Here is a 27163-nt window from a genome sequence, read left to right on the forward strand (position 1 = left end):
ATTCTTCAGAAAGCAATGGCATCAACTTTTAAAAATGCATAATTTCAAGGGCTTTAAAGGTTGAAAATTTTTAAGACAAATCCAGAATAGGCAAAAGCTACTTGTTGGTCCAAAATGTGGTAACTTCCCGAAGCTATGCATGGTAGCTAATCGGGGCCACTAGCAAACCTTTCTTTTGAGACTTTAGTGCTATTATCAGAATGCACCAATTCAAATAAAACCTTGAGCATGAGGCAGGATGGAACTAGTTATCATTAAGAAAACAACGTTCCATTGTACCCAGTAATACTCTGGAAAGATGAAGGATGTGGAAACAAACAAGCAGAAAGCATAATAATAATGAAAACGAATCATTAAAATGTGTCAATAACTCTAACGCTGGTCTTTTAGTGCATGATAAATTACATAAGAATGCTGGGTTTTTCTTTAACCCAGTGATCACTATGGCATTCTCTTCATTTGACTGCTTCCTTCATTGGCATCATCTGCTAATTTCATTTTTACTTATAATAGTGAAAATGCACAATGTCCCCTAGAGGGAATACCTTAATTCAAAAAAAAAAAAGTGCTCAAAAAAATAGATCCTTTTCCTGCAAAAAAAGGCAGAGGGCAACAATGAATTACTGAATTTCTACTATGAGAAGCCCACTGAGCTGTGAGGGTCCATTGTGCTTAAGTGGCATTTCATCTATTTGGAGATGCTAGCCACCTGCAATACAAGAACAACCGTAAGTTCCAAGGGACTCTCACGGACAAGAACCTTAGGCATGCAAAAAAGGGAGCCATCACTCAGAAATGATGGAGCCAGGGAGGAGCAGGGATGAACAATGAAGAGGGAGCAGAATTTTTACCCTCAGTGTCCTAGAAGTGAAGCTGAAAAGGGTCCCAATGTGCGTGGGCCAGTGGCTGTAGCTCCATGTGAAGGTGGAAGCCCTCTCTCACCGTGGCCCCTGCCAAACCACATAGGTGAATTTGCAGGAGTAATGCTGACCTAGGAAGAGTGCAGTGTAATTCAGGCAAGGCTGTTGCAAGGGAATAAGAGTCAGCATTTCATTTTTTAATGTAACAGCTTTATCAGGGTAAAATTCACGTACCACACAATTCACCTATTTAAAGTGTACAATTTAATGATATATTCAGAGCTGTGCAACCACTGCCACAATCATTTTTAAAACAATTTCATCATCCCAAAAAGATACCTGTACTCCTTAGCCATTACCCTCCCCCAATCCCCCATCCCTTTCAGCTTCTGACAACCACTAATCTGTCACTGTATGGATTTTCCTATTCCAGGCATTTCAGATAAATGAAATCATGCGATATGTGGTCTTTTGTGTTTGGCATTTTTCACTCAACATAATGTCCCCAAGGCTCATCCATGTTGTGTCATGTATCAGTACTTCTTTCCTTTTTATGGCTGAATAATATTTCATTGTTGTATGGATATGCCACATTTTGTTTATCCATTCTTCAGTTGATGGGCATTTGAGTTGTTTCTACTTTTTGGCTGTTATGAATAATGCTGTTATGAACATTTATGTGTAAAGTTTTATGCAGACATATGTTTTCATGTGTATATTTCTTAGGTATATACCCAGGAGTTGAATGCTGAGTAAAAGGGTAACTATGTTTATCATTTGGAGAAACTACCAGTTTTCCAAAGCATTTTACATTCTCACCAGCAATGTCTGAGGGTTCCACATTCTCACCAACACTTTTTTAAAGCTATTTTACTGGGTGTGATATGGTATCTCACTATGATTTTGATTTGCATTTGCCTGATGGCTAATGATATCAAGCACCTTTTCATATGCTTATTGGCCATTTGTATATCTTCTTCAGAGAAATGTCTATTCAGATCCTTTTCCCATTTTTAATTGGGCTATTGGTCTTTTTATTATGGAATTGTAAGAGTTCTTTATATTCTGGATGTAAGACCCTTATCAGATATGTGAGTTAGCATTTCATTCAAATGATTTGTTCCCTCCACCATCTATACCGCATTTCTCCCATTTATTGTAAACTGGCATATGTCTATGTTAACCATTCACTTCGACTTTTTAACTGTCAGCCTTTTCCCCCTAGTGAGTGTTCTGGGTCTCTTGGCCTTGTGTGCCCAGGGAGGCCTTTCAGAGCTGAGAGCTCCCCAGGGTGTCTGACTCAGAGGATCACAGTGACCCAAGGCCCTCTCCCTCTCAGGGCCTCTAGCTGTGCATTCCAGCCAGGGAGCCTGCCCTGCCGGCTCCTTTTGCACTTTGAGCAGTGTCCCTGCCTCCTGCCTCCCCCTCTGTTCCCACACTGGACAGGGACTCTGTGTGGGGAGCATGGGGGGTCAGTTCTGCCTGGAGCTGCTGCTACTGCTGAGGTGTAAGGACCCTGGAGAGGTAAGAAGATAGGGTGTATGTATTTCAGGCTCTGTGTTTTGTGCCTCCTGCTAGAAGCAAGGCAGGACCGAAGCCAATAAGACATGAAAGACTTCATGGGGTAATAATCTCAGAGCAGCATCTGGGAAAGGTGGTCACAAGCAGGAAAGAAGGAAAGAAGCAATAGCATTGAAGGGATTCACTCTGCGTGCTCCAGCGCTTGAGTCCCTTTCAACTTCAAAGTTCAGATGGATCAAATGACAGTTACGCTGTCTCTGCCTGTTGCTTTAGGAGAACGTTCGGAGCCTTCTTAACTAGGCTGACTGGAATGTAATATATTATTGCCAAGACACTCATTTTTATTGAAAGCTTAGAACAATCTTAGTAAGAAACCACCATTTCTTTTGCACCTTTCCTTTGGGCTATTTTCTCAGTATTTGAAAATCGATAGAATCTGACTTTAACATGCATATTAGCTTATGATGTTACTGTTGCATAGGTCTTAGTGGTTGTACAGTTCACTGTCTTTCTCCTACAGGTAAGGAAACTGAGGGTCAGAGTGGATCAGGCTTTGACAGAGTCACTAGGCTAGTCCAGGGCAGAACTGAGACTAAATATCATTGCTATCGAATGTCTCTTTTGGTCTCAATCATTGCATACTATATAATAACTGACAACTGGTGACAAGGACATAGGTTGCCCTTTTCCTGGATATGATGAAAGATTAAGATTATGTGACATCTACAACCAATATGGGTACTGATGTGGAACCACAAAATGTGGTCCAATTCTTCCTTTTGGCCACTCCCTGCAGCAAAGGTAGATGGCTGGTTTAGAAAACCTTGGCTTTGCTGCTTACATACACTAAAGGCAGCTTCTGGTGCAACCCTTTTTTTAATGATTCCAGTTTTTCATGATTTCATAGAAAAACCTCAAAATCTATCTTTTCTTCCTATTAGTTTAGAATATTACTAAAGAGTTCTCAGAGCTTAGATACATGCTGGTTTCTTGTAGCTACAAGTAAAATTTCTTTGAATCCTTCCAGAAGTAACAGAATAAACATTGGTTTATTTGGTGACTTGTTTTTCTAACATCAAGAAGGTTAAATCATGAACTTTTCTACAGGTTGGTGATCTATTACCTTAAGTTATGTGATTGGGTCACTTCAATTCACTTGAAAATTTCTTCCTTTCTCTATTATGTGCACATACCACCATATGTGTAATTTAAATATATATGAATTATTTAGTTTGTTAAAAGCCAAGTTGCTTTTGAAGAAAATTTGTGGCTCTTAGATTATGATCATTTACAATTTGTTGAATGATTCCATTTTGTGGGCAAAGACTTAATATTGTGATTCTGATTATTTATAGTAATAGCAATTATCAAATAAATAATTCATGTTGTGGTGATTGCAGGTTCCTGGATATTTTTTACTGTTCATCAGGAAAATTTTTTTTTCCTACCTGAATGGGGGAAAAAAAAGCCACAAAGGCGGTAAATCCCTTTGCTTTCCAACTGTCTTTGTAAATCTTGCTTATAGGAACTGCACATTTTTGTAATGTTTAATAAGTACTTTAAAAATCAACAACTGTCTTTAAAAAGAAATAGATTTTGAAGTTGCTCTGTTGTGCCTATTTTCTGATTAAGACAAATCATTTGAGGAAACCGGGTTGATCCCAAGTTCCTCACCACAGGGAGAAAATGGGATTTTGGAAACCTGCAGAGCCTGAATTTGTTATTGCATGCAGCTGTGCAAATTTGCAAACATTTCCTTCTCTAGTCAGGACCCTGTGGAAGGAGCCAGTTTGGCCTGCTGCCTCCATAGCTAACATTTGTGGAGGCTGCAGTGCAAGGAGCTATTGAGATATTTGAACTTTTTCATTTATTTTAATCTGGGCATTAGGTGCCAGATAGAGAGTATGCAAGCCAATTAGTTCTGCTTCAGTGTAATGCTAGGGATATATCAGCAGCCTTATTATTCTAATAATTCTCAGTGCATTTCAGAATGTGCTTGAAATGGCCTTTCTGGATGTGTTGAGTATGCGTTCAGAGGGCTATCTGGGAAAGAAACACAGGGGAGGGCCAAGGTCTCGGTTTCAAGATATCATTATTTCAAACTATAGCTTTCTCTAAACTAATCAATGAGAGAAAAACAGGACCTTTCAGTTCCCACAAGCACTGAACTTGTGTTTATTTGTTTTTAATCCATCCTTTGGAACCAGGGAAGGCATGAGGACCATTCATGCTCAGGTTCACACCCACAGCTGGGATAGATGGTCGGCCCACGGTTACCATGGCAATGCTGTCCTGGTGTGGGGATGCTTGCCTATATTTGCAGAGGCCTCCTCCCCCTCTGTGGTGGTTTACCACAAGAGGCAACTCTCCCCATGCAACTGCAGAGCAGTTATTGGTTTAGGGGTTCTTTAGTTTGATTTACAATTAGCTCTTTAGTACATCTTTGGGAGGTCAAATTGGCAGGAACAATTAAGTCACAGGAGATAAGCTTCATGACTCTGATGGAGGTGAATTCACATTTGCTGTTAGAACAGGTTGTTTTAGTTAGAATCCTAGAGGCAGATGACAAATTAGTTTACCTTTCAAACAGTACTCATCAAAAATGGAATGGGGTGTGTGTGTGTGTGTTAAAAGAGCCTTAATTCTTGTTAAAGTTTAAAGTTTAAACAACTTCTCATTTGTAAGTTGGGGATAGAAACAGTTCTTCTATAATGTTGTGAGAATTAAGTAAGCTACTACATGTCCTGTGCTTAGAACAATGCCTGAAATATATTAAGAGCCCAGTAAATGTTCCATGTTATTATTATCATCACTTTAATATTATAGTACCCAGGATTTTTAATACTAATGATAGCTCATTGAGCAGATATTAAGCACACTGACCAATTTCCAGGTATTTTTCTAAATCAGCCTCAAGGAGCTTGCCAACTAGTGGGGAGATCAAAGTAGAAACAAGTAGTTGCTTAAAATAGAGGCATGGCCAGCATATCCTGGGAAACTTCTCTGTGTGTGCACTCCAGCCCACGTGGACCAGTGAGAGAAGATTCCTAAAAGAGGAGGCATTGAGCTGATGCTCACTGATGACTGCTCCCCCATGTGTGGTATGTGGGGCAAGGAGTGGGGGTTAACCTCACTTTGAGGACTGCCTTGAGTTTGGTATTTGAACAGATAGGATGTTCAATGTCCTGGGTCCATCAGATATTCTAAGTTGCCCAAGGTCCACACTCGAATGTCTCCTCTGCTTATAACACACTGCTTTATATTCTCCATGGCTGTAAGGGTTTTTTTTTTTGGTAATAATTTTGTAACAAAAATTATTCATCTAATAAGCCTTTTGGAGAGTGGTAGTTCTGAAAATTTTGAGAATTAAGGCATCTTAAATCCCTGCCCACTCTATGGAAAAAACTGTTCCTTTATCATTATTCTGCTAAATCCAAGCAAATCCCAGAACAGAATTCTTTCCCAGACAAACTATTTGAGTTGGTGCAAAACTAATTGCGGTTTTAGCATTGTTGAAATTTACTGTTTGATATTGGAATACATTCTTAAATAAATGTGGCTATGTTATACATCATTTTAGTGTGTATTTCTCACTTTATGTTTTTTTGCTAATGACTTATTACTTGCTGTTTATTTTATATTTATTTTAGACTATGGAAATGATGTTAGACAAAAAGCAAATTCCAGTGATTTTCTTATTCCAGTTCAAAATGGGTCGTAAAGCAGCAGAGACAACTCGCAACATCAACAATGCATTTGGCCCAGGAACCACTAACAAACGTACAGTGCAGGGGTGGTTCAAGAAGTTTTGCAAAGGAGACGAGAGCCTTGAAGTTGAGGAGCTCAGTGGCTGGCCATTGGAAGTTGACAACAAGCAATTGAGAGCAATCATCAAAGCTGATCCTCTTACAACTACAAGAGAAGTTGCCGAAGAACTCAACGTTGACCATTATACGATCCTCTAGCATGGAAAGGTGAAAAAGCTTGATAAGTGGGTGACTCATGCGCTGACCAAAAATCAAAAAAATTGTCATTTTGAAGTGTCATCTTCTCTTATTGTACACAACAACAAACCATTTCTCAATCGGATTGTGATGTGAGACGAAAAGTGGATTCTACAGGATGACTGGAGATGACCAGCTCAGTGGTTGGACCTAGAGGAAGCTCCAAAGCACTTCCCAAAGCCAAACTTGCACCAAAAAAAGGTCATGGTCACTGTTTGGTGGTCTGCTGCCAGTCTGCTCCATTACAGCTTTCTGAATCCCAGTGAAACCATTGCATCTGAGAAGTCTGCTCAGGAAATTGATGAGATGCACCGAAAACTGCAACGCCTACAGCTGGCACTGGTCCACAGAAAGGGCCCAATACTTCTCCACCACAATGCCTGACCACATGTCACACAACCAACGCTTCAAAAGTTGAACGAATTGGGCTACAAAGTTTTGCTTCATCCGCCATATTCACCTGACCTCTCACCAACTGACTACCACTTCCTCAAGCATCTCGACAACTTTTTGCAGGGAAAATGCTTCCACAACCAGCAGGATGCCGAAAATGCTTTCCAAAAGTTCGTTGAATCCCAAAGCACAGATTTTTATGTTACAGGAATAAACAAACTCATCTCTCATTGGTAAAAGTGTGTTAATTGTAATGGTTCCTATTTTTATTAATAAAGATATGTTTGAGCCTGGTTTAAAATTCACGGTCTGAAACCACTATTACTTTTACACCAACCTATTTAAATGAACTTTAATTCAGTAGTTACATAATGGCTAATGGTTTGGTTATTTTTCTCTCTTTACCATTCAGGTAACATGACCACTTTTATGTAACCTCTCAAGAAACAAATAACACATTCACTTTTAAGTAACTTCTGAAGAAGCAAATAACCATTCTAATTTCTGCTGGATGGTTTTAATTTAGATTCATCAATTAACTTAATTCTGGAACAGTCCTCTCTTTATCTTGCAAATTCTATTTAACATCCCTGCCACCCCCTCAAGCTCTTTTAATTTTTTTTTTTTTTGGATGCAGTAGATTCAAAAAGGGAAAAGCCTGTTGTATGTGAGCCTGTATCAAGTTTACCAACTTTAAGACTTGAGCTTTTGATTTTTCTTTCTCAGTGATGTAAAAAAAAAATGCACATGGACTTCTAGATTTGTTCAGAACCTCATTCTTCTGTATGTTAAATTCTGGGCACACAGCATGACTCAAAGTTGACATTGTTTTCTAGAATAGAGGTTCCCAACTTTAAGAGTGTTGACATTGAAGGCCAGATAATTCAAGCTGTTCTGTGACTTGTAGGATGATTAGAAGCATTCCTTGCCTTCACCCAGGATATACCAAGAACACTTCTCCGACCCCCACCCCACTTAACCCCCCCTGGGACTCCAGACACTGCCAAAGATCCCCTTGAAGGCACAACGGCCCCTTGTTGGGAACCACTCATCTAGAGGAAAATAGTTTGGTAAAGAAATCCTTAAAGTGGAATTAGCTGAACTGTGACCAATGCCAGAGTGACAAGGGAAGGGTCTGAGTTGGGAATCACTAGAAAGAACGTCAAAGGAAGACATTCAGAGAGAGGTGGTCTCAAGATCTGGCCTCCACTGAGACTTGTGCAACCCATGACAGCCACTTGGTGGATTTATTCTCCTGTTGCCCTCATGGTGGAGAATTGAGGGTGAGAGCTGGTCTTGGGGGCAGTGAAGAACAGTGTCTTTGATTTCAGGTAGGAAAAGGTGAAGCTCATGGAGGGTCACAATTGTAAGGGTGGCTATATAGTCAGATGATCCATTGATAAATGACAGACACATTCCACTTTGAAGCCTTTGACATAGAAAATGTCCATGTTACATCCAAATTCTGTATCACCTCTGCTTCCAACTGTGTAGGTTCCCTTTGGGGGTCTCCAGAGCCAGAACAAGGCTCCCTTTCTGAATATAAGAACTGCAGCCAACATTTATTGAGCTTGGGGCTCATGAGCAAGAAAGGACTCAGAGAAGGATATTAGTACATTTTGTAGATGAGAAAACTGAGACATAGAGAGGCTAAGAAAGAAATTTGTCCAGATTCCCACAGCAGATAGACAGTGGTCATGACTGTGACCCAGACAGTCTGGTTGTTGAGGCTGCACACCCCACCGCCACACCAAGAAGCCATCTTTGCATTTCTGTGGATACTCAATTGACCCCAGCAACCCCACATTCCACCACCAAATACAAAACATAGAAAATTCTTTGGAGAGGAAAACAAAATTTGGCTGTTCTGAGGAATAGAGATATTTTAATGTTGTCAATTTTTAAAAAATTATAAGAAAATTCTGGGCCCTAGAGTACTTTTTGTTCACTATAAGGCAGCAATATTTATAAGGGGATTTATTGATTTAGATGGTTTTTTGATAGAGGACTCAGGCTTGATTTACAGAGGTAAATGTCTGGGCACCCAAATGACCACTCCTTTCTTCTCTCCTCAACCTCTTTACTCCTCACCACTCCCAGCCCAATCTTGTTCCTAAATTATTATTTATCTTGTAGAAGAGTCAGGTGTTTCCAATGAGGCTGGGCTGGACTCTCCCCAGCAGGGATGTCTTTTTGAATATCTAAATGTTAGCCAATGACGCTTGCTGATAAAGCTCCAGATCAAATAGGGACAAAAGCAATTAGAAGCCAAATCACAAAAAAAATAAGTAAAAACTCAAACTAACAAGAATTTCACACCAAACATAGGCTGATGACTATTTTATTAAAGCAATATGGAGCACTACTAGATACCACTATGTTCTGGAAATGTAAAACATTGGTTGCAATTATTTTTCTCTTGTGATTCTCATGTTAAGCTGTTTGCAGTAGGATCTCTTAGATTATTTTTTCTAATTAATACAATTGTCTTCTATTTTATGTTTTTTTAAAGTGTTGGCCATAAACTTAGTCTTGGTATTTTTAGCTACTGTTTACTACCAAGGGAAAAACTTCAGATTCAGGGGGAAAGTCTGTATTTTCATTTTGTATGAAGTTCAGAAAGGAGGTAGTGTTTGACATTGGTTGCAAATAAAATGAGCAACTTGATCTTTTTTTCTGGATAGAATTTTGTTATTAGAAGAAGTGCCATGTCCCTTGGTGGTGATAACAAATACCATAGCCATATAATCTCTAAATGATTGGAATAGAGAGAAGTTTTCTTTAAAATTTCAAGTTGCTCAAATGGTGCATTTCTCTACATGTGTCCTTTTACTCCAGGTAAACCCAGTGGGTGCATGTGCACATGCGTGCGTGTGTGTGTGTGTGTGTGTGTGTGTGTGTGTGTGTGTGTGTGTGTGTGAGAGTATGTGCTCCCATCTATCCTACGTTGCACTATTGGCTTGGACCACAAAATAGAAAAGAATGTAAATATTTTCTGATGTTTAGAAGCAGTAAATCACTCTCAAGGATGGACCAAAAAATATTTTTCTTACTTTTATCTTTCAGTCAGCTCAAACCTTGGCTTCTTCCCAATGAAGCTCTAGATCAAGGGCAGACCTACCCTTCTGCCTCCAGTGTCCATGTGGTTGGTAGAGGTCTGAAAATAAATGGCCATTCCTTTGGTGCTAAAACAGTTCCTCATACAGGCAGAAAAATTAATTTATTTGAATTCTGGATTCTTCTGTTCTAAAAGAAAACTAGACGGGAAGCCATTTTAGTGTGTGCAGTTTGGCCTGAGGAAGAGAATGGAACTTCTACAGTTCTTGGAAAATTCCTGTACAAGAATAACTTATTGTGGATAGTAGAGATTCTCAGTTTTAACCAGAAAATCTGTTTTGTTTCATCTTTTGTTTAAAATCTTTGAATTAATAGGCACTGTTTTTCCACCTCAGGAATTAGTGTATAAAGCAACACTATCTTGTAAAACTCTCAGTGGCGATGGAAATGTTCTGTATATGTGCTGTCCAATATAGTAGCCACTAATCCCATGGGGCCATTTAGCACTTAAAATGTGTATACTGTGACTGGAGGACTGAATTTAAGGCTCTACTTAATTTTAATTTGTTTAAATTTAAATAGACACATAGGACTACCATTGGACAGTGCAGGTATAGAGTATAATTACCAGTTAACATACTTCTCTGGTTTCAAATATTCCATTGTATTGTAACTCTAAATATCTGAATTTTGATTTGAAAACTGTGGCAACTATTACTGTCTTTGATAAGTGAAGTTTACTTCTAGGTAATTCTTTGACCCACCATCCTCAATGCATGCTATCAAGATAGGTGGTTATGGAAATACAGCCTGGCAATTAGCTTGTTAGCTTATATTCTCCTTTGCTTTTTCTAATAAATGAACTGTGAGCATTTTTTGGTTAATTGGAGTTGTTATTTATTGAGGTTGAGCCCTTCAGTATGATTCAGACCCAATGTCATTGAGCATAGAGAGAAAAAGTGAAATTAAATAATTTGTGAGTTTTATGCCAGCCATAGTTCAGGCATTTCTTAAAATCAAAAAAGAACTCATTTAATGTGAAAAGTCACTGCAAACCCCAACTATTTAAGAATTTGGGGATTAAACAGTGTGTTTTGCCTGTGACCTGCCTGCCCTTTGAACCCAGTCAGCCTCCAGCAGAATTTCAACAGGAGCAGCCTTAACTGTCATTTCTCTATTTTGTCTTATTTGTGGTGTTTCTAATTCTTCTTTTACTTTATAATGTTCATGTCTTGTTTGTTGGTTGGATTGTACTGTTCATTTTTGTTTCTGCCAAATCCTTTTCTTTTTTTCTCTTCACTCTTCTTTGGTCAAAATGCATCTCTGAAAAATCAAGTACATGTGAACTGACTTCTACTGCTTGGAAAGTACCTGAAGGGGACATGCCAAGATCCAAAGCTTGCATCAAAGGGAACTTAAGGAAGAAGGTGTGTCTATACTTAGGGAGGAAAAAAGGGAGAACAAACTTTTTAAAAATTAAATTTATTTCTGATTACAGAAGTAACTCATGTTTACTGTAGAAAAATTTGATCTTCACATAAATGGCTATATTTCCTCTCTAATTTTTTCTGTGCGTATTTAAATTATTTCCATGTTACAGTTATGTATCCATTCGCATATGCTATACAGTCTTAATCTTAAATTTTATTTCATCACATTTTCTCTGCTAATAAATTATCTTCTAAAACACATTTTATATCACAGTATTCCTCCAGAATACGTAAGAAAACTTAAGTGAGGTCCAATTTCTTACTGGTATAGATAATGCTATAATTAACATCTTTGCATATGTCTTCCTGTGCATTTTGGTGACTGTCTTAGGGTAATTCATAGACATATATTTGCACCCTGGAAAAACTTATACATATTGAAGCCCTCACTGACAAAGAGTGGATGAGAACAGAGCAAATCTCAAATTTATTAGTGATGTGGGTGTAATTATTGTGAGATAAGGGTTTCCTTGAGGTGGTTTATTCAACTGTTTTTAAAGAGTTCTTCTGTCTCTTTAGCTTCATTCAAAAGACATAGCATAGCATTATAAATAATCTACTTTTACTTCTTTACTGATTTAAGTATTCTGTAGATATAAGTTTAGGTTTATTAGTGCATTTATGATCAATGTTGCTATTTATTTCAGCCTGGACTTTAAGCCTTGATTATTAATATCTTGTGATTTTTCTTCCATATTTAATTCAAATGCATACAATATTGGACAGTTGACTAAGCCTAGGTTTTAATGAATCAGAAAGGCTCTGTTTTATTCAATTTACATCACCTTGTATTTCACTGTGTGGTGACAGACACATACATCTTCGTGTCAGAATTTTGTCAGTTGCAGCTATCTGTCAAAGTTGGGGAATCAGGAAATAACATAGTCTCAAAGTGACTGTGGAACTTCCAGAATAACAATCCCAAAGCCAATGCACTTTATTTGCCAGGAAGAATATGTATACAAGATGAATTACATGTTTGAAGATGTAAATATACATTTACAAAAAGAAGTGATAGCCAAGAGCAGTGAAGAACAACTAGAATGAGAGAGACCAGTATGAGATCATTTAAAACAGGCGTAAGAATCTTATTTCCTCTGAATTTCCAAGACAACACACCTACCTCTCTGATAGGTGTTCATAAGTCTCATTCTGGGCCATCAAGAAGATGCTATATTGTGATTAACATATGTTATTTAATGTGGTAGAACAACGTCAATTTTAGAAGACTGCCTGAAAATGACTATATTAAAAGCACATTTGGGCATTTAATAGATAGATTTAAGTTTTAATTTCTTGTAAAATTAACTTATGCAGTACATATCTGTTCATAGTGAATAGGTCCTTAGGATCCTAACATTTTCCCTGTAATTCAAAATGTGATTTAAATGTATGATTATACATGAGTGTGTGTGTGTGTGTGTGTGTGTGTGTGTGTGTCTGGGGGAGAGAGAGAGAGAATTATTTTGTCAATGATTTTCCCAAATAGAGAATCCTGTTATATGATATCAAGGCAAAGGGCAGGAGCACATGTTTTGGAACATACACCAGGGTCTATGTCTATATATATTTATATATATTTCTATGTCCACCTATCTATCTATCTATCTTCTAGAGGATTTGTTCAGGCAAGTCATTGACAAATAACTCTCCTTAGCCCTGTCCAGATAAGCTTTACATCATTGGAAGATATAGTTTGCTGGCATGGTATAAATGGTGTGGGTCCTGATGTTGATGTCATGACCCAGTAATCAGTTATCACCCACAATTGAAAAAAACTAGAATAGAAGCATCCATCAAGAGGTACATAGTCCCAAGGTTGGTTAATTCAGGGGCACAATGATGCCATCAAGAACCTAGGGTTTTTCCATCTTTCCACTTGCCCCTTCTCTCACAAGATGGTGGACACAGCTCCAGGCATAACATCCTCAAATAGATCTAAAGACAAACAGCACTTTTTTTTTCCTAGCATGTATCAGTATCTATCTATCTATCTATATATATATATATTTTTTTTTTTTTTGAGACAGAGTCTCGCTTTGTTGCCAGGGCTAGAGTGAGTGCCGTGGCTTCAGCCTAGCTCACAGCAACCTCAAACTCCTGGGCTTAAGCGATCCTACTGCCTCAGCCTCCCGAGTAGCTGGGACTACAGGCATGTGCCACCATGCCCGGCTAATTTTTTTCTATATATATTTTAGTTGGCCAGATAATTTCTTTCTATTTTTAGTAGAGACGGGGTCTCGCTCTTGCTGGTCTCGAACTCCTGACCTTGAGCGATCCACCTGCCTTGGCCTCCCAGAGTGCTAGGATTACAGGCTTGAGCCACCGCGCCCGGCCTATCTATATATTTTTAGTTAAAGGTAAATATTTTTTCCCAGAAGCTCCTCCTCTCCCAGGAGACTTCTCCTTAGCCTCATTCAGTGTTCAGATTCCACTGCAACCTGTCCCTAAACCAATCAGTTACAAGGGAAATAGAGTTATGGTAATTGATGCCATAGTTGACATGGAGGGATGAACATTCATTCCCTGGGATGAGGGAGGGGGCTCATCTCTCCTGAGCTTGTAGAAGGCTGAATGCTGGGATTGATTCCCATTCTGCCAACAAGGAAGGAATGGCAAGGAAACTGTTGGACTGCTAGCTAAGTATGTTAGCCATATTCATTATTTGTGAGCTTATTTTATCCCTCTGGTAGATTCAAGATTCCTTAGGATGGGGACTATTTTCACCAACACATGCCTTGCCCTAGAGGATGCTTAATAAATATTTACTCAATTGACTAGAATTGGCCCATGTCAATTGATTAAAAGCTTTCCTATCTTTTAAAAAAACTGAATCTAAATTCTCGAAAATAGAGTTGTTTGAATATCAACACCCTCCCAGTAAAGTTATGTTTATTCATTCCAGAAAGTGATTAAGGGGCCTTAATCATAAAGGTACTGGAATAAAGTTACTGTGGGTGCTGTGTAATATAAACCCTGCAAAGACTGTTTACAATTCTGTGTGGGTGTAGGAGGAAAAAAGGATTCAAATATAAATATAAGTGGGAAAGAAAACTTGTTTTGAATCCATTTTATGCATCTGTTAACATTTTGAAGACTATGCAGTACAATTTATCATCTTGAAGATTTTGAACTGAAAGAAAGGACTTATATACAAGGTCACTGCAATTGTCTATTTGAAGTTCCATTAATAAAATTTTTCTTGAATAAACTAATTACTTCAATAATTTTAAATTCAGTACATTATCATACATATCACATAATTTAATTTAAAAATCTTTTTCTGTAGAATGAGATAAAAAATCAGATTTTGATTGCTAATGTGGTATGAAGTATAAAGCCAGTGTTCCAAATCCACATTTGTTTTGTAATATAAACATTTTTAAGAGTTTGTCTTTTTTAATATAAAGATTTTTTCTTATCAATTTCCCTTCATTTGGTTCAGGTTCTGTGATTGTACATGTTCATAAGTTTTCACTTTATCATTTATTATAACTGATGTATAAAATTCTACTTTTTTAAAAGATTTGAAACAGTGTAATTTAAATTTTCTCTAAAAAGAAATGGAGTCCTTATTTACCTGCTAAATGGTCGATTTTGTGGCTGTAAATAAGTAGTTTCTACCTTATTCAGGAATACTCATTTATAATATGTTGTCTCAAGTGATATGAAAATTTAAGTTTAATTCAACACAAAGATATGAATAATTTTTAAAACATTTTATTGTCTGCTAATGGTACTTATTTTTAGTTACACAATTTGGTAAGTAAAGTGGTTGTAAGTACAAGTCATGTGTTCTTGTGTCATTCCTGAAACCAGTTGAAGTATCTACTTCACTTCCCCTCTCATATTGTGATCTTTTAATCCTGAAAAAAACAATAGCAAAAGGAACAATTAAAATAATTTATAAACATTCCTAGTGAGTGCCATTTACAATAACATGTATGGCTTCATTTGTCAAAATGATATATAGCCATTTAAGTTGAACTCTATAATTTCCAAAGTTTCTTTGTTATCTCATTGTCATTAGATATTAGATATCCATGATGGAGGCTTCTACCTTCAGGACACTTGAAGCCTATTATTTAATAATAAATTGAAATTACTACCTTTCATTGAGTACTTCTTGCATGCAGGCTCCAAGCTCATCACTTTATTTCCATAAAACAACTCTAAGAAACTATCAATATTTATACTCTAATTTTACACACAAAAAAACTGAGTTTTAAGGAGTTCAAACTACCTGCCCAAAGTTACCTTCCCATAAATAGCGTTGGCAAAGTGTGAGTACATTGTAAAGTCCATGGTGTTAATTATTAATAAAGAGATGCTAAATAAATGTATTTTCTATGCAAAGAGAGAACATGTACCTTAGAACAATCAATGATAGCTACCAGATTACTTGGGATTCAACCAATTTTCAAAAATTCTGCCCCATATTCTCCATAAATATGCTCACAGCTGTGAAACTATGTATGACACATATGATTTTTTCAATTCAGAAATTATGGTATCTATACTTGGGAGTGGCTTGAAAATAATCTGATTTAGTCGCTTTCCCCAATTTTAAAGAAAAGAAAACATCCATAAATTTGAAGTTATTTGTACAATACTGCCTCCTCTTTGGGGGCAAAGCCAAATCTGGAACCCAGGTGTCCTGGCTCCCCACCCAGGTCATTTCCACCTCACCTCTCTCTGTTGCTCAGTAGCAAATCATCAATAGCATTTATAAATTAGAATTACTTTTGGATACATATACATGGTAGAATCACATAATCTCACAGACACAGAAGTGAGAGTTTATGGATGTGGATAAGGGTCATTTTGTTGACTATTCCCATTCATTTGTAAGAGCTTCTGGCAATAGAAGAAGATTTAGTGCTAAATTGTGGCAACTTCTTGCTAAAAGCTTAATCTATATGATGCCAGCACTGAAAAAGAATCTAACAGTCTGTTTAGCTTAGCCTCCTCCAACTTAGATTGAAAACCACTGAAGACAGGTAATCTTCCATTAGGCTTTTAAATGAGATTTCCCACCTACGTTTTTGTAACTTGTTCAAATATTTGCATCCCTTCACTCTCAAAAATTACTCCCTCTTTTTATCTTCAGTGCAATTCTAGCCTATTCTTGCTAGTCAAACCTTTGAAATAAGAAGAGAACTGATACTCCCTTATACTGTTGCCCTTAAAATTAATGGATTTTAGTAATATATATTCTGGTAGAAATTCAATAATGGTAGACCTTAAAATCACTATGAAAACTGTGGTCTTAATTACCAAGCCATGTAGATAAATTTGTTTATAATATAAAAGTACAACACATGCTTGGACTAATAGAATCATAGACCTGTAGCTACTGCAACTCTAGACCCTGAGTTGTCTAAGACCTTAGAGTTCTGGGGGCAGTTTTGCTGCCCCATTTCCACAAGATTTGTATTGTAGTGGCTTCAAGGCATACTCACCACTTCCTCCCGCTTGGTCTTGTCAGTTGCTGGCCAAGCTTCCAGAGGCAGGTCGGGAAGCATGGGCGGCAGGGGCTGCATGGGGAACAGCGGAGGCAGATGTGGCTGTGGCGGCAGGGGCTGCATGGGGTGCAGAGGTGGCTGGGGCTGGATGGGCTGGATGGGCTGGATAGGCTGCATGGGCTGCATGGGCTGCATGGGCTGCATGGGCTGGTGAGGCTGCGGCTGAACGGGCTGGGGCTGGAAGGGCTGCTGGGCGGGCGGAGGGAGGTTTGGCTGGTGGTGATGGGTTGGAGTCATGGAGTGTTGGCCAGGAACGGGCATCATTGGTTGCTGGGGGACCACGGGCTGCTGAGCTTGTACCACTGGGATGTGGTGATGAGGCTGCAGGGTGTGAGTCTGGGGGTGCTGCTGGGACAGCACGGGGATGATTTGGTGGTGCAGCCATCCACCCATGGGCTCGTAACCATAGGAAGGGTACTGGTGAGAAACAGAGAGGCTCAGGTCACTTCCAACTGGACAAGCAGCAGTGTTTGCTTTGCCATATGGCCATAGGAATATTTTATTCATTTCTTCTTCTGCAAGAATTTCTAACTGTGTACACACACATGACCTTTTACAACTAAACTTCCCATTAGGGTCTCTATGTGGAGTAGACATATTTCACTTAATATGGGAATTTAAATGCATGCTAATATTTTAAGGGAATAAAGAACAAAATACCTACCGGTGGCCTTATCATGCTCTGGTACCACTTCAAAGGGGTAAGCACCTTAAAAGAAAGAGATATGAGAATGTATTTGATTTAATTTACTTCATTCTGATATAGAAACTCACTAATGCAGTATGAAATATAGACTCACTAATTCAGTCCCGTAAATACTGATAGCCTGAGAATGTGAGTTCTACAAAAGAAAGAAGAATGTAAACATTTTTGGGGTGCTTTCTATGTGTCAGGCACTGTGTTACATCCATTGCACACATTTTTCACATTTTCTCACATGCTCTAAGGCAGGTATTCTCATCCTCGCTTTTGCAGGTAAGGTCATGGAGAGTTAAAGAGGTTCATTAAGTTAACTAAAGTTGCAAAAATGGTAATTCTGTTTAATTCTATAGCTCCTGCTCTTCACTGCAAGGGCAGAACAAACAAAAATTATGACATATTAATGTGACATAATAGTAATTTCATTCTTTTTTCATTTAATGTTACAATGGTAAAAAAAAAAGGGGGGGGAGGTGGAAACACTGTCCCTCATCCTAGAAACACAGATTTACTGCTCAAATATGTCAACCTTTTAAGGTTTAATAGAGAATCTTGCCTCAAATTCTTACTAACATTTTTCTTCAGCTTGTATAAGTAAACAGACTCATAGATTATTACCTGAACCTGTTAGAGAAGGAAGAATTTCATTCCTTTCTGAGCAGTATATACTTGGTTAACCTCAGGTTTTGTGCACCTTCATATAGTAGTTCAGCATTTAATCAATATAACAAATAATTATTAACTTTGCTCAAGTTATACTTGACAAAACACTTTTCATATTCAATAATTATTTTACTTTCCAAACAATGTTTTGAAATATGCTTATCATAATTATTTCCCTTCTCCAGCTGAGGGAACCAAAGTTCCAGAGAGAGAAAATGGTTTTCCCGAAGTCATGCAGTTAGTAAGGGATTGAGGAGAACCTCAAACCCGAGACCCAGAGCTCTGGTGCTTTCCATTCCTCTGCACAGTCCCTCATACAGCACTTAGTCACTCATCTTTCAGTGAAGTCAAGTGAGAGACTCACATCAAGTGTAAATGTCTTATAATCAGGAGTTTCTGAGCTTGGAAAAAATCTTAGATAACATCCTACCTAATCCCCACATTGTACTGGCTGGGACACAACAAGGCTATTCAGCCAGAGTTCTCTTTCCACCCTACCATGCAGCCTCCCTAAGTGGTAGTTCATGATAGATAAAATTATAGCCATGTTTAGGAGGACAGACTCAGAGTGGCCAGGTAGGAGGGTGCTGGGACAATGCAGGCTTGAGGCCACCCATCAGGGCTTAAACTGGAAAACTGGTGGTAAGAACTGTAAAATTGGGATTATTCAAGAAACATCTTGGATGAAGAATCAACACACTATTCTTTACAGAGCTCCAGGGCATTGTTAACCCAAACAATGGTCAAAATTAGTAAAAAGAAAAATTACCTCATAGCTGAAGTTGATATAAGCAGGGTGCCCGGGATGAGGTGGTAGCTTTTATAGGGATGGGGAAGGAGAACAGAAAAAGAGAGAAAAGGGGAAAGTGAAGGAGAGAGAGAGGAAGAGATTAAGTCAATATGCAATTGTTCACATTAAGGGAGACTGAGCTACTTTAAAAAAATCTGTATAGTGCAGAACAAATCTGAGGTCTACTTTTTAGTTTGGACATGTATGCTGTGCAGGAGAGGAGCTCTCTTATTTAAAGAGGTCCAGAGCAGCTAACTGACTGTCCCTGGGGTTACAGTCTTATGGCGGGAGACCTGGAAGCAGAAACCAGCACACATTTATTCTCCGATGGTTTTCAGACAACTCCTCTCCCAATGCCGATGAATCCTACCCTGTCCCACCCACCAGTTTACTTGATAAAACTCATTTCATGTTGGGGAGAAAGGCATGTTTCTCTTACACAGTTAAGAAATCCCAAAAAGAAGAGAATTGTCCCATAGACATTCCCTTGCTTAAGTATCAAAGGGGTTCCTCATAATTGACACGCAAAGCAAACAGCACTCAACAGCAACAAAAGAAACCACAAGGCGGGAATTATTGATGAATTCAAGAACAAGAAGGGGTGCAGCAAAGTGGGAACATTATAAATTCTGTGGAAAATGACAGAGTTGATTTATCGAGTTGAGGCCGATCATTTCTATTATTCTGTCAATGATTTTATGGCAGAATATTTTAAAAGTTCAAAATAAAAAACAACCTGAATGATGATCTAAACCAGAACTGTCTGTCCTTTCAAAACCAGGGGCCCAGTGTGTGGGGCCTGAGTTGTGGAATTTTGGTTGGCCCTGGGGTCCGGGAGAGGGAGAGAAGAGTCAGGCAGAAAATCTCCCTCAGACACTGACTCATTAGGGGTCAGCTCTATTATGGTCTTTAAAATGTTTGTATTTCATAACAGGGTCCCTTCACTCCCATCTGGATATGGATTATTATTTTAGTCAGGTAACTGCCTTTCCTATACCATCTTGATAGATACCAAGCCGGGGGATGCTGAGTTCAGGAGTGGGAAAAATGAAAGGGCCCCTCAAAGGACTAGGAATGGCCACAATGCAGGGTTTCAGGAAGGCAGAGCACAGAATCTGGGTCTTGTGGGTGAGAGGAAGAAAGGAGGCAGGTGTGCAAACTTGCTGGCTTCTGGTTGTATCAACTGCTCTTTATGCCACCAACAAGCAGATGGAGCCTGCTCCGCCTGCATGTGATCTAAGCTCTCTGCCCTATGTACCTGTGTCTGGAGACAATGGGTCCAACATCCTGCTCTTTGGTACATTTGAATGTAAAGTTTATCAATTTTTATTGGGTGTGGGTAGGATCCCGGGTAACCACAAGGAAGCCAGGTACTTAGTAGATTTACCCAAAGGGGTGGGGCCTCTAAGAACAAGGAGATGGTTCAAGCAGGGGATTCCTAACACAGAAATATTACTCCCTGAAGAGTAACAGCAGTGGTATGTGGAGGGCTGGAAGAAATTTGGAAACTTGAGGAATTGGGTTTTAGAGAAAACTGGTAGTTTTGTAATATTTGCCTAATGCTGATTAAGCACTTTCTCAAGAGGCCTTTTCCAAAGGTCCCTTCTGAAGACTTCCTCCATCCAGAGATGGGCAGTGATATTTACAAGCTAATGGTTTCAACAGAATCTCCCGGGGTGCTTGTAAAAATGCAGAGTCCTGGGCCCTGCTTCAGCTGTACCAAATCAGAATGTTTGGCAGAGGCATTCGAGAATCTTATCTTCTTAAACGATCTCCTCAAGTGTTTCTTCAACACGGAGACGTTTGAGGACATCTGATATTATACCATTTTAAACCCTAAAGTTTACCAGCGGTGGAGAAGATTTTTATTTCTAAGCTTGTGAAATTCGACACTGACTTATGCAAGGGGTGTTTTACTCACGGGCATGGCGAAAGCTGCTCCCAAGAGGCAGGCAAACAAAATCCAGGTCCCCATTTCTTGGTGATTCTGAAATGCAAGTCAATACCCGCTTTTGTATTTCTTCTCAAACATAGGCATAATTAGTGTTCCATAAAACACACATAATCCACATTAGTCTGATGCTAGTAAAAAGGATAGGGCCATTCTTTGTGAGATGACTTCATTGATATGTGATTTCCAGTTCTCACCCTATTTCACTGTTTCTGGAGTCACAATAATGATAAAGATGCATTTAATTTAGGCTGAGAGCTGAACAAGTTATAGAGACATAAATGATCTATTATTACATGATTTTGTATGCCATTTTCCTGCACTTGGCCTGTAGTCATAGAAGCTAAATGGTATTTATAATTAATAATGGAAAGAACAGAGTAGGCTCTAGAAGTTGGGGAGATCATCAAAGTGCTCAGTATTTTATACTTTTAGAACAAGGAGACACAGAAAAATCTACTGCTAAAAACGAAGACCAATCCTTTGAGAAAAGATATTAAGTAATTTGCCAAATAATTTAAGGAGAGAGTGGGGTTTAGTTCCAGATGTTCCAATCTATAGAACTTCAGGCAAGACCCTCTAGTAACATCTCTGAGCTCCAGAGGTAGAGCAAAAATGTGGTTGAACCAACAGGAGAGGACAGTACTAATATTCTGTGATTCTTTAATGAATTTTGAATTATTTCTACCTAAAATTTTCCATCTTCAGTCAATGGCATCTTCCTTTTGTTTGACACTGCATTGTAATTATTCTACAAATAAGACCCTTGGGACATGAAGCAAAACAGGTCGCCCTGTGGCACAAGTTATTAACTAACATGGAAAACTGTCAGGAGAAAGACCTTAAATTTTGAATAGGAAGTGAAAATCACATGTAATAATGCTGGCTGTGAAAAGGGCACTGAAGTTTTCTACCTCCAAAATCTGTTTTTTCTAAAGGTTGGCTTAATGAGAAAAAACATTTTGTTGATGGTTGTATTTGATGTAATTAAATAAGAGGTTTTTCAAAGTATCAGACCACAGCCTGTGAAAGTATTATTTTACCTTAATTGATAAGTAATTAAAATAAATATTTTGCTATAAAATTTGGCCCCCAAAAGAGCTTTGGGATTCTGGAACTAAAATTTAAAGAAATATAAACAGGTAAACACTCTGTTGCATTAGAAAGCAAAATAATTCATTTAAGCAATCATTATTATTTTAATTTAATTTAATTATGGACCATCTAAAGAGTCTAATTTAATTATGGGCCAACTGAAGAAATAACTATTGATGGCCTAAAGTATTAGAAATGTGGGATACATTTACATCTTTGAAACATGAAATGCAGAGAAATAAATAAGCACAATAAAAAGATACCAAATTATGAATAAAATCCACATACCTTTGAATGTATTCAGAGTAAAGTTTCTGTCTGAAACCCAGGGATGCTTGATCCTTTAGATTTCTTCCAACTACGAGCCCAATTTATATCATTCACAGCATGTAGAACAACCAATCCAGTTTCTGAAGAAAAATGTGTTGAGTATAACTAAAAATCCCTGTATCATGAATTTTTAGAAGCTATGATCAGGCATAAGTCTGTATGTTGTGATTAGTGCATATAGAATCTTTCATTATGTACAATAACAGGTTTAACAGGCAAAAAGTTTCATCAGGCAATTTTGAAGTCAGCAAATTAGGTGACTGCACATGCTTGTTTATTCAAATTTATTTTTGAGAAGCTGCTATGCCACTGTCTATTACTTGGTTCTAGCAAACAACATTGTTCTTTACAAAAAATAAGCTAGATGATTGAGTTTCTCTAGTGGAATTTCAATGTCCTCTAGGGATCTTTAACCCTTTTAGATCAGGATAAATTGATTCGAACCCCCATTCTGATAAAAACCCAAAGCTCTCCACAGTATGTCTCTGAGGGATTATATTTTCAGGATCCACTGCTCCATTTTCTGCTTCCATTGAAGGTATTTTCTATGTTCCGTATGGCTGCTCCTTTATCACCACTCTGGTGTCCACTGGAAAAGGAGGGCAAAGGCCCTTCGTCTTGGCCCCATCCTGAAACCCATTTGTCATCCAGGCCACCATGAACTTACAGTTATCACAGTAGCAAAACTTTCACTGATGATCAGACAGCACACTTAAAAGCGTATTTTGTTCTTTACAAACAATCACATGTCACAGGGGAATATTGCCCTGGCTTCTCCGTCCCGCAGAGCAACTTGGCCTCTCTCAGTGTGTCAGCCCTTCTTTGCCCGCATCCTTCTGGCCTGATCCCACTTTCTCACATAGGCGAACCCAAATCCTCTCTTTTTCAGAGCCTCTTAACTTTCTCTTTAGCTGCATTGTTCCCATGTTCTCAGAAGCCTCTTCTTTGCCTAAACAACAACCAAAGACGTTCACTTTCTAGGAGGACCTCTGATCTAGCTATGAAATTCATATGTGTTTTGCCCTTCTACCCTGGTAAAACACATGGGTTTTCTTCTCTTATTCTGGAATCTGATCAATTAAAAAGCAAATCTGGAACTAGTGACAGGAGCTAACTGAGGGGTTGCCCATCAATATTAGACCAATAAAGGAAATACTGAATATATACCCAGATACAGTTGGTGTTATACCTGGATATCTTTGAATTCTTAAGTAATAAATGTTGTACATGTACATACAATTTTATGTAGATGCTCCACATTGGCTGAATTAAATTCAAGGAGAAGATATCCATGTAAGACCATGTAATAATTTTTTTAAGAGCTAGAACAGCAGTCCCCAACCTTTTTGGCTCCAGGAACCAATTTTATGGAAGACAATTTTTCTATGAAGGGAGGACAGGGGGCTGAGGCAGAGCTCAGGTGGTGATGCGAGCAATGGGGAGCAGCTGTAAATACACATAAGGCTTCCTTTGTTCATCCACCACTCACCTCCTACTGTGCAACCCCCCAAGTTTCATGGAAAACAATTTTTCCACTGATGGAGGGGTAGGGAGGTGGGGGGCTGGGGAGGACAGAGGTCTGTGGCCCAGTCCCTAACAGGCCACAGACCTGTTACTAATCCATAGCCTGGGGAATGTAGAGTTATATGGGTCCTGATCCCAGCTTCACCATGGGTTGAGTGAACATTGACAAGTTACTTAGCTTATTTTAGCCTCAGTTTCCTCATCTGTAAAATGGCAATAAGAATAGAACCTACCTAAGGGGATTACTGTGAAAACTAGATGAGAGACATCTCTGGGGAAATAGAAAGGTATTTAATGCCCTCCACAACCCTATCAACTGGCACACAGTAAATGTTTAAAGAATGCTAATAAATAAGATTGCAGGATGATTTTGGGGGATGAATTAGTAGGAGATGAATAACTTTCATGAAAAAAAGGTAGACCGTCCAGAGAGAGAAAGATTGCAAAGAAGGAAGTGAAAAATTATAACAGGCAAAATGTATGTATGAAAGCAAACACAGAATATGGTTCTAAAAGCCAAATATACACAGGGTTTGTATTTATTTATGAATATATTTATTGGTGAATTTCATATCAGAAGCAAGAAGGTTTTCCTCTGAAGGAAATTGCAAAATGGATCTTAGGAGAATTGGCAAGAGTGTACAGCAGGGTGGTAAGAGCAAGTAAGAGGAAGAAAAAGGAAAATGTAGATCACATTATATTCCTTTCAATCTTTTCCCCCTGTTTTATTTAATTACATTTGTTGAAGCAACTGAAAGGATTCAGGACATAATTTTTCCTACCTAATTGTGCATAATCGCTACTAATGAAGTCATTGATGAATTACTAGTGGTCTTGTAGTTTTACAAAATTGATCTAATTACTTTGTCTCACATTTTAAGAATGAAAGAGTGATATATTTGGTCACAGCAATCAACAGGGATGCTTCCTTATTGTGGCATTAATTCCTCTGGCCCATTGGAGAGTAAGTTATTGCTAAATTGTCTTGGACAGTTGAACTGGCTTTGATGGCCAATTCCATAGAAAGGGTGTGGTTCTTTGCATTTATTTTTCCCTGCTGTATATACTGAGTCATATGGTATTAAAATACAGATCTCTCTGTTTGAAATCTTTTGTGTTACTTTAGGTCCCACTTATATAGCTTAAAAATTACTGAATGTTTTGGGGAAAATAAAATTCAATAGGAAAAAATTTCCTATAAGCAATTATTTCATTTGTGAATAAGTTGACTTTATAAAAGAAAGCACAATTTACTAGATTGACTACTTATTCTGTTTATATGGAGTCTATATCATTTCCAGAGTACTTGTGTTCTTGATTCTCTTGCTCTTTGAGGTAAAATATTTTCTTCTCTGTTTTTAAAATCACTATTTTAAAAATGAATCATAAGTATAAAATATTTCATCTACAGCAATATCTCTAGCAGCAGTGTGACAATGTGGTCCCACAATGTGTCTTTATTTACTCATGCATTCAAAAAAAAAAAAATATATATATATATATATATATATTGAATACCTATGAACCTGAGACTGTTCTTGTTATGATAAGGGACAAATACGAGTGTGGATTTCTTACTGTTTCTAAAAGCTTTTCTCCAAAATGATGAGTGAATAAATGCCCTTATGAATTATAATTGAGTTATTTTGCCCATTTCTTATAGTAGGTATTCTTTTTCTTGACTTGCAGCTCATCACATTTTGCTCTTCCCACGATGCTTATGCTAGCAACTTCTCCCTTTCTAATTTGCTGCTTCTAATTTATGGTATGCTGGAAAACCATATGCCCAAACTTGTTAGAAGTATGTGTGAACTGCAAGTAAAGGAACTCTCCAAGGGGGGTGGCCTGGGAGGGCCTCACCTGTGAGAAATGCTAAGGAATTTCAGTTTTGTGGCATTGATTTCTGATTGCTGGAAGAGTGTTCTGTTTTGTTTTGGGGTTCCCCTCTCCTAGCTTACTTCCTGGATTTCAGCAGTGTTCAGAGTATGAGGGTGATCTTTGGATAACTCAGGCATTATGAGTTTGAGAAGCCTTTCTTATCATCTATAGAAGCTCAATTCTTGATTTTTCAAAGCATGACCAGATTGTCCAATGTTCTGGAATAATTTCAAGAGTGAGTATTCTTAAGTAGCTGGATCCAAAGTCTGCTTTTAAATATTTTTTCTGCAAAAGATGAATTAATACCTTTTGCAACAATCTGGATGGAACTGGAGACCATTCTTCTAAGTGAAGTATCTCAGGAATGGAAAAACAAACACCACATGTACCGACTGTTAAATTCAAAGTAACCGATGAGCACATATGTGCACAGAGGGAAGTAAAACTCAGTGGAAGTCAAGCAGCGGGGAGGGGGGAGAAGGGGAGGGGAAACAACCTATCTGATGGGTACTATGAACACTATTTGGGTGACAGGCACTCCTATAGCCAGGATTCAACCATTACAAAAGCAATCCATGTTACATAAAACATTTGTACCCCCTTAATATATTGAAAAAAATAGTAGGTGAAACTGGGTGCTGAGTATATGGGAACTTTCTGTACTATATTTGCATTTTTGTTTTATAACTAAAATTGTTCTAAAACATTTATTAAAAAATAAAGTCAAAAATGAAAAATAAATATTTCTTCTGCAGACGTTTACTTATAAGAAAATGTCATTCTCTAGGATAGCTTTTTGGTGGGGTGGAGTTGGAGTTGTACCCTCTTCAGAACTTAGGCGAGCCACCGCTAATAGATTTTGATAAACATTCTGACTTAGACCACATTGCAACTCCTGGAAGTCAGGTATTGTGTCTTACACATTCTTAGGAGCTTTTTGGTACCTAGAAAAAAATCCCTTATACAAAGTAAATGTGTGGATTAATTGATGAAAATGTGGAAAAATTACCCATGACATTGTGAAAATACAGAAAATGTCCTTAGTGTGGATTCTCAAAGAAATTGTGCAGTGATTAGATGGGCCTTTTCAATAGCAAAGACGGATGATTCAGCATTGCTGTCAACTGCTCTTATGGACTTAAGTGCAAATGATGTCTGATAAGTACCTAAGAAGGGAAATGCTTTAGAAGTGTTAGAATCTAGTATCCTAACATCCTCATTACATTTGGCTCTGATATCTTAGTTCAAATTATAATATACTGCAAGCACATATACTATGATAGATAAATTCATTTTTTTTCACTTATTTGTGACTGAGTTTATTTGCTTAATATAATAAAGCTTTTGTTGTTGTTGTTAGTTTTTTAGGCTTCTAAAAAATC

General features: G+C 38.1%; 2 protein-coding genes across 3 annotated transcripts in view; one reads left to right on the top strand and one right to left on the bottom strand.

Annotated features, from left to right (window-relative positions):
* The window catches only part of ARHGAP6 (Rho GTPase activating protein 6), a 470040-nt gene that overhangs the window by 323032 nt on the left and 119845 nt on the right, over positions 1–27163 (top strand). The gene's annotated exons all lie outside the window — the stretch shown is intronic.
* AMELX (amelogenin X-linked) lies at positions 16773–20978 on the bottom strand. The gene is made up of 5 exons (XM_045538770.1): positions 20925–20978; positions 18983–19030; positions 17651–17692; positions 17515–17559; positions 16773–17267 (listed from the first exon to the last, which is right to left on the bottom strand). Exons 1-5 carry the CDS (start codon positions 20976–20978, stop codon positions 16773–16775), a joined length of 684 nt encoding a protein of 227 aa, XP_045394726.1.

This window comes from Lemur catta, chromosome X (genome assembly GCF_020740605.2).
Source record: "Lemur catta isolate mLemCat1 chromosome X, mLemCat1.pri, whole genome shotgun sequence".
NCBI lineage: Eukaryota > Metazoa > Chordata > Mammalia > Primates > Lemuridae > Lemur > Lemur catta.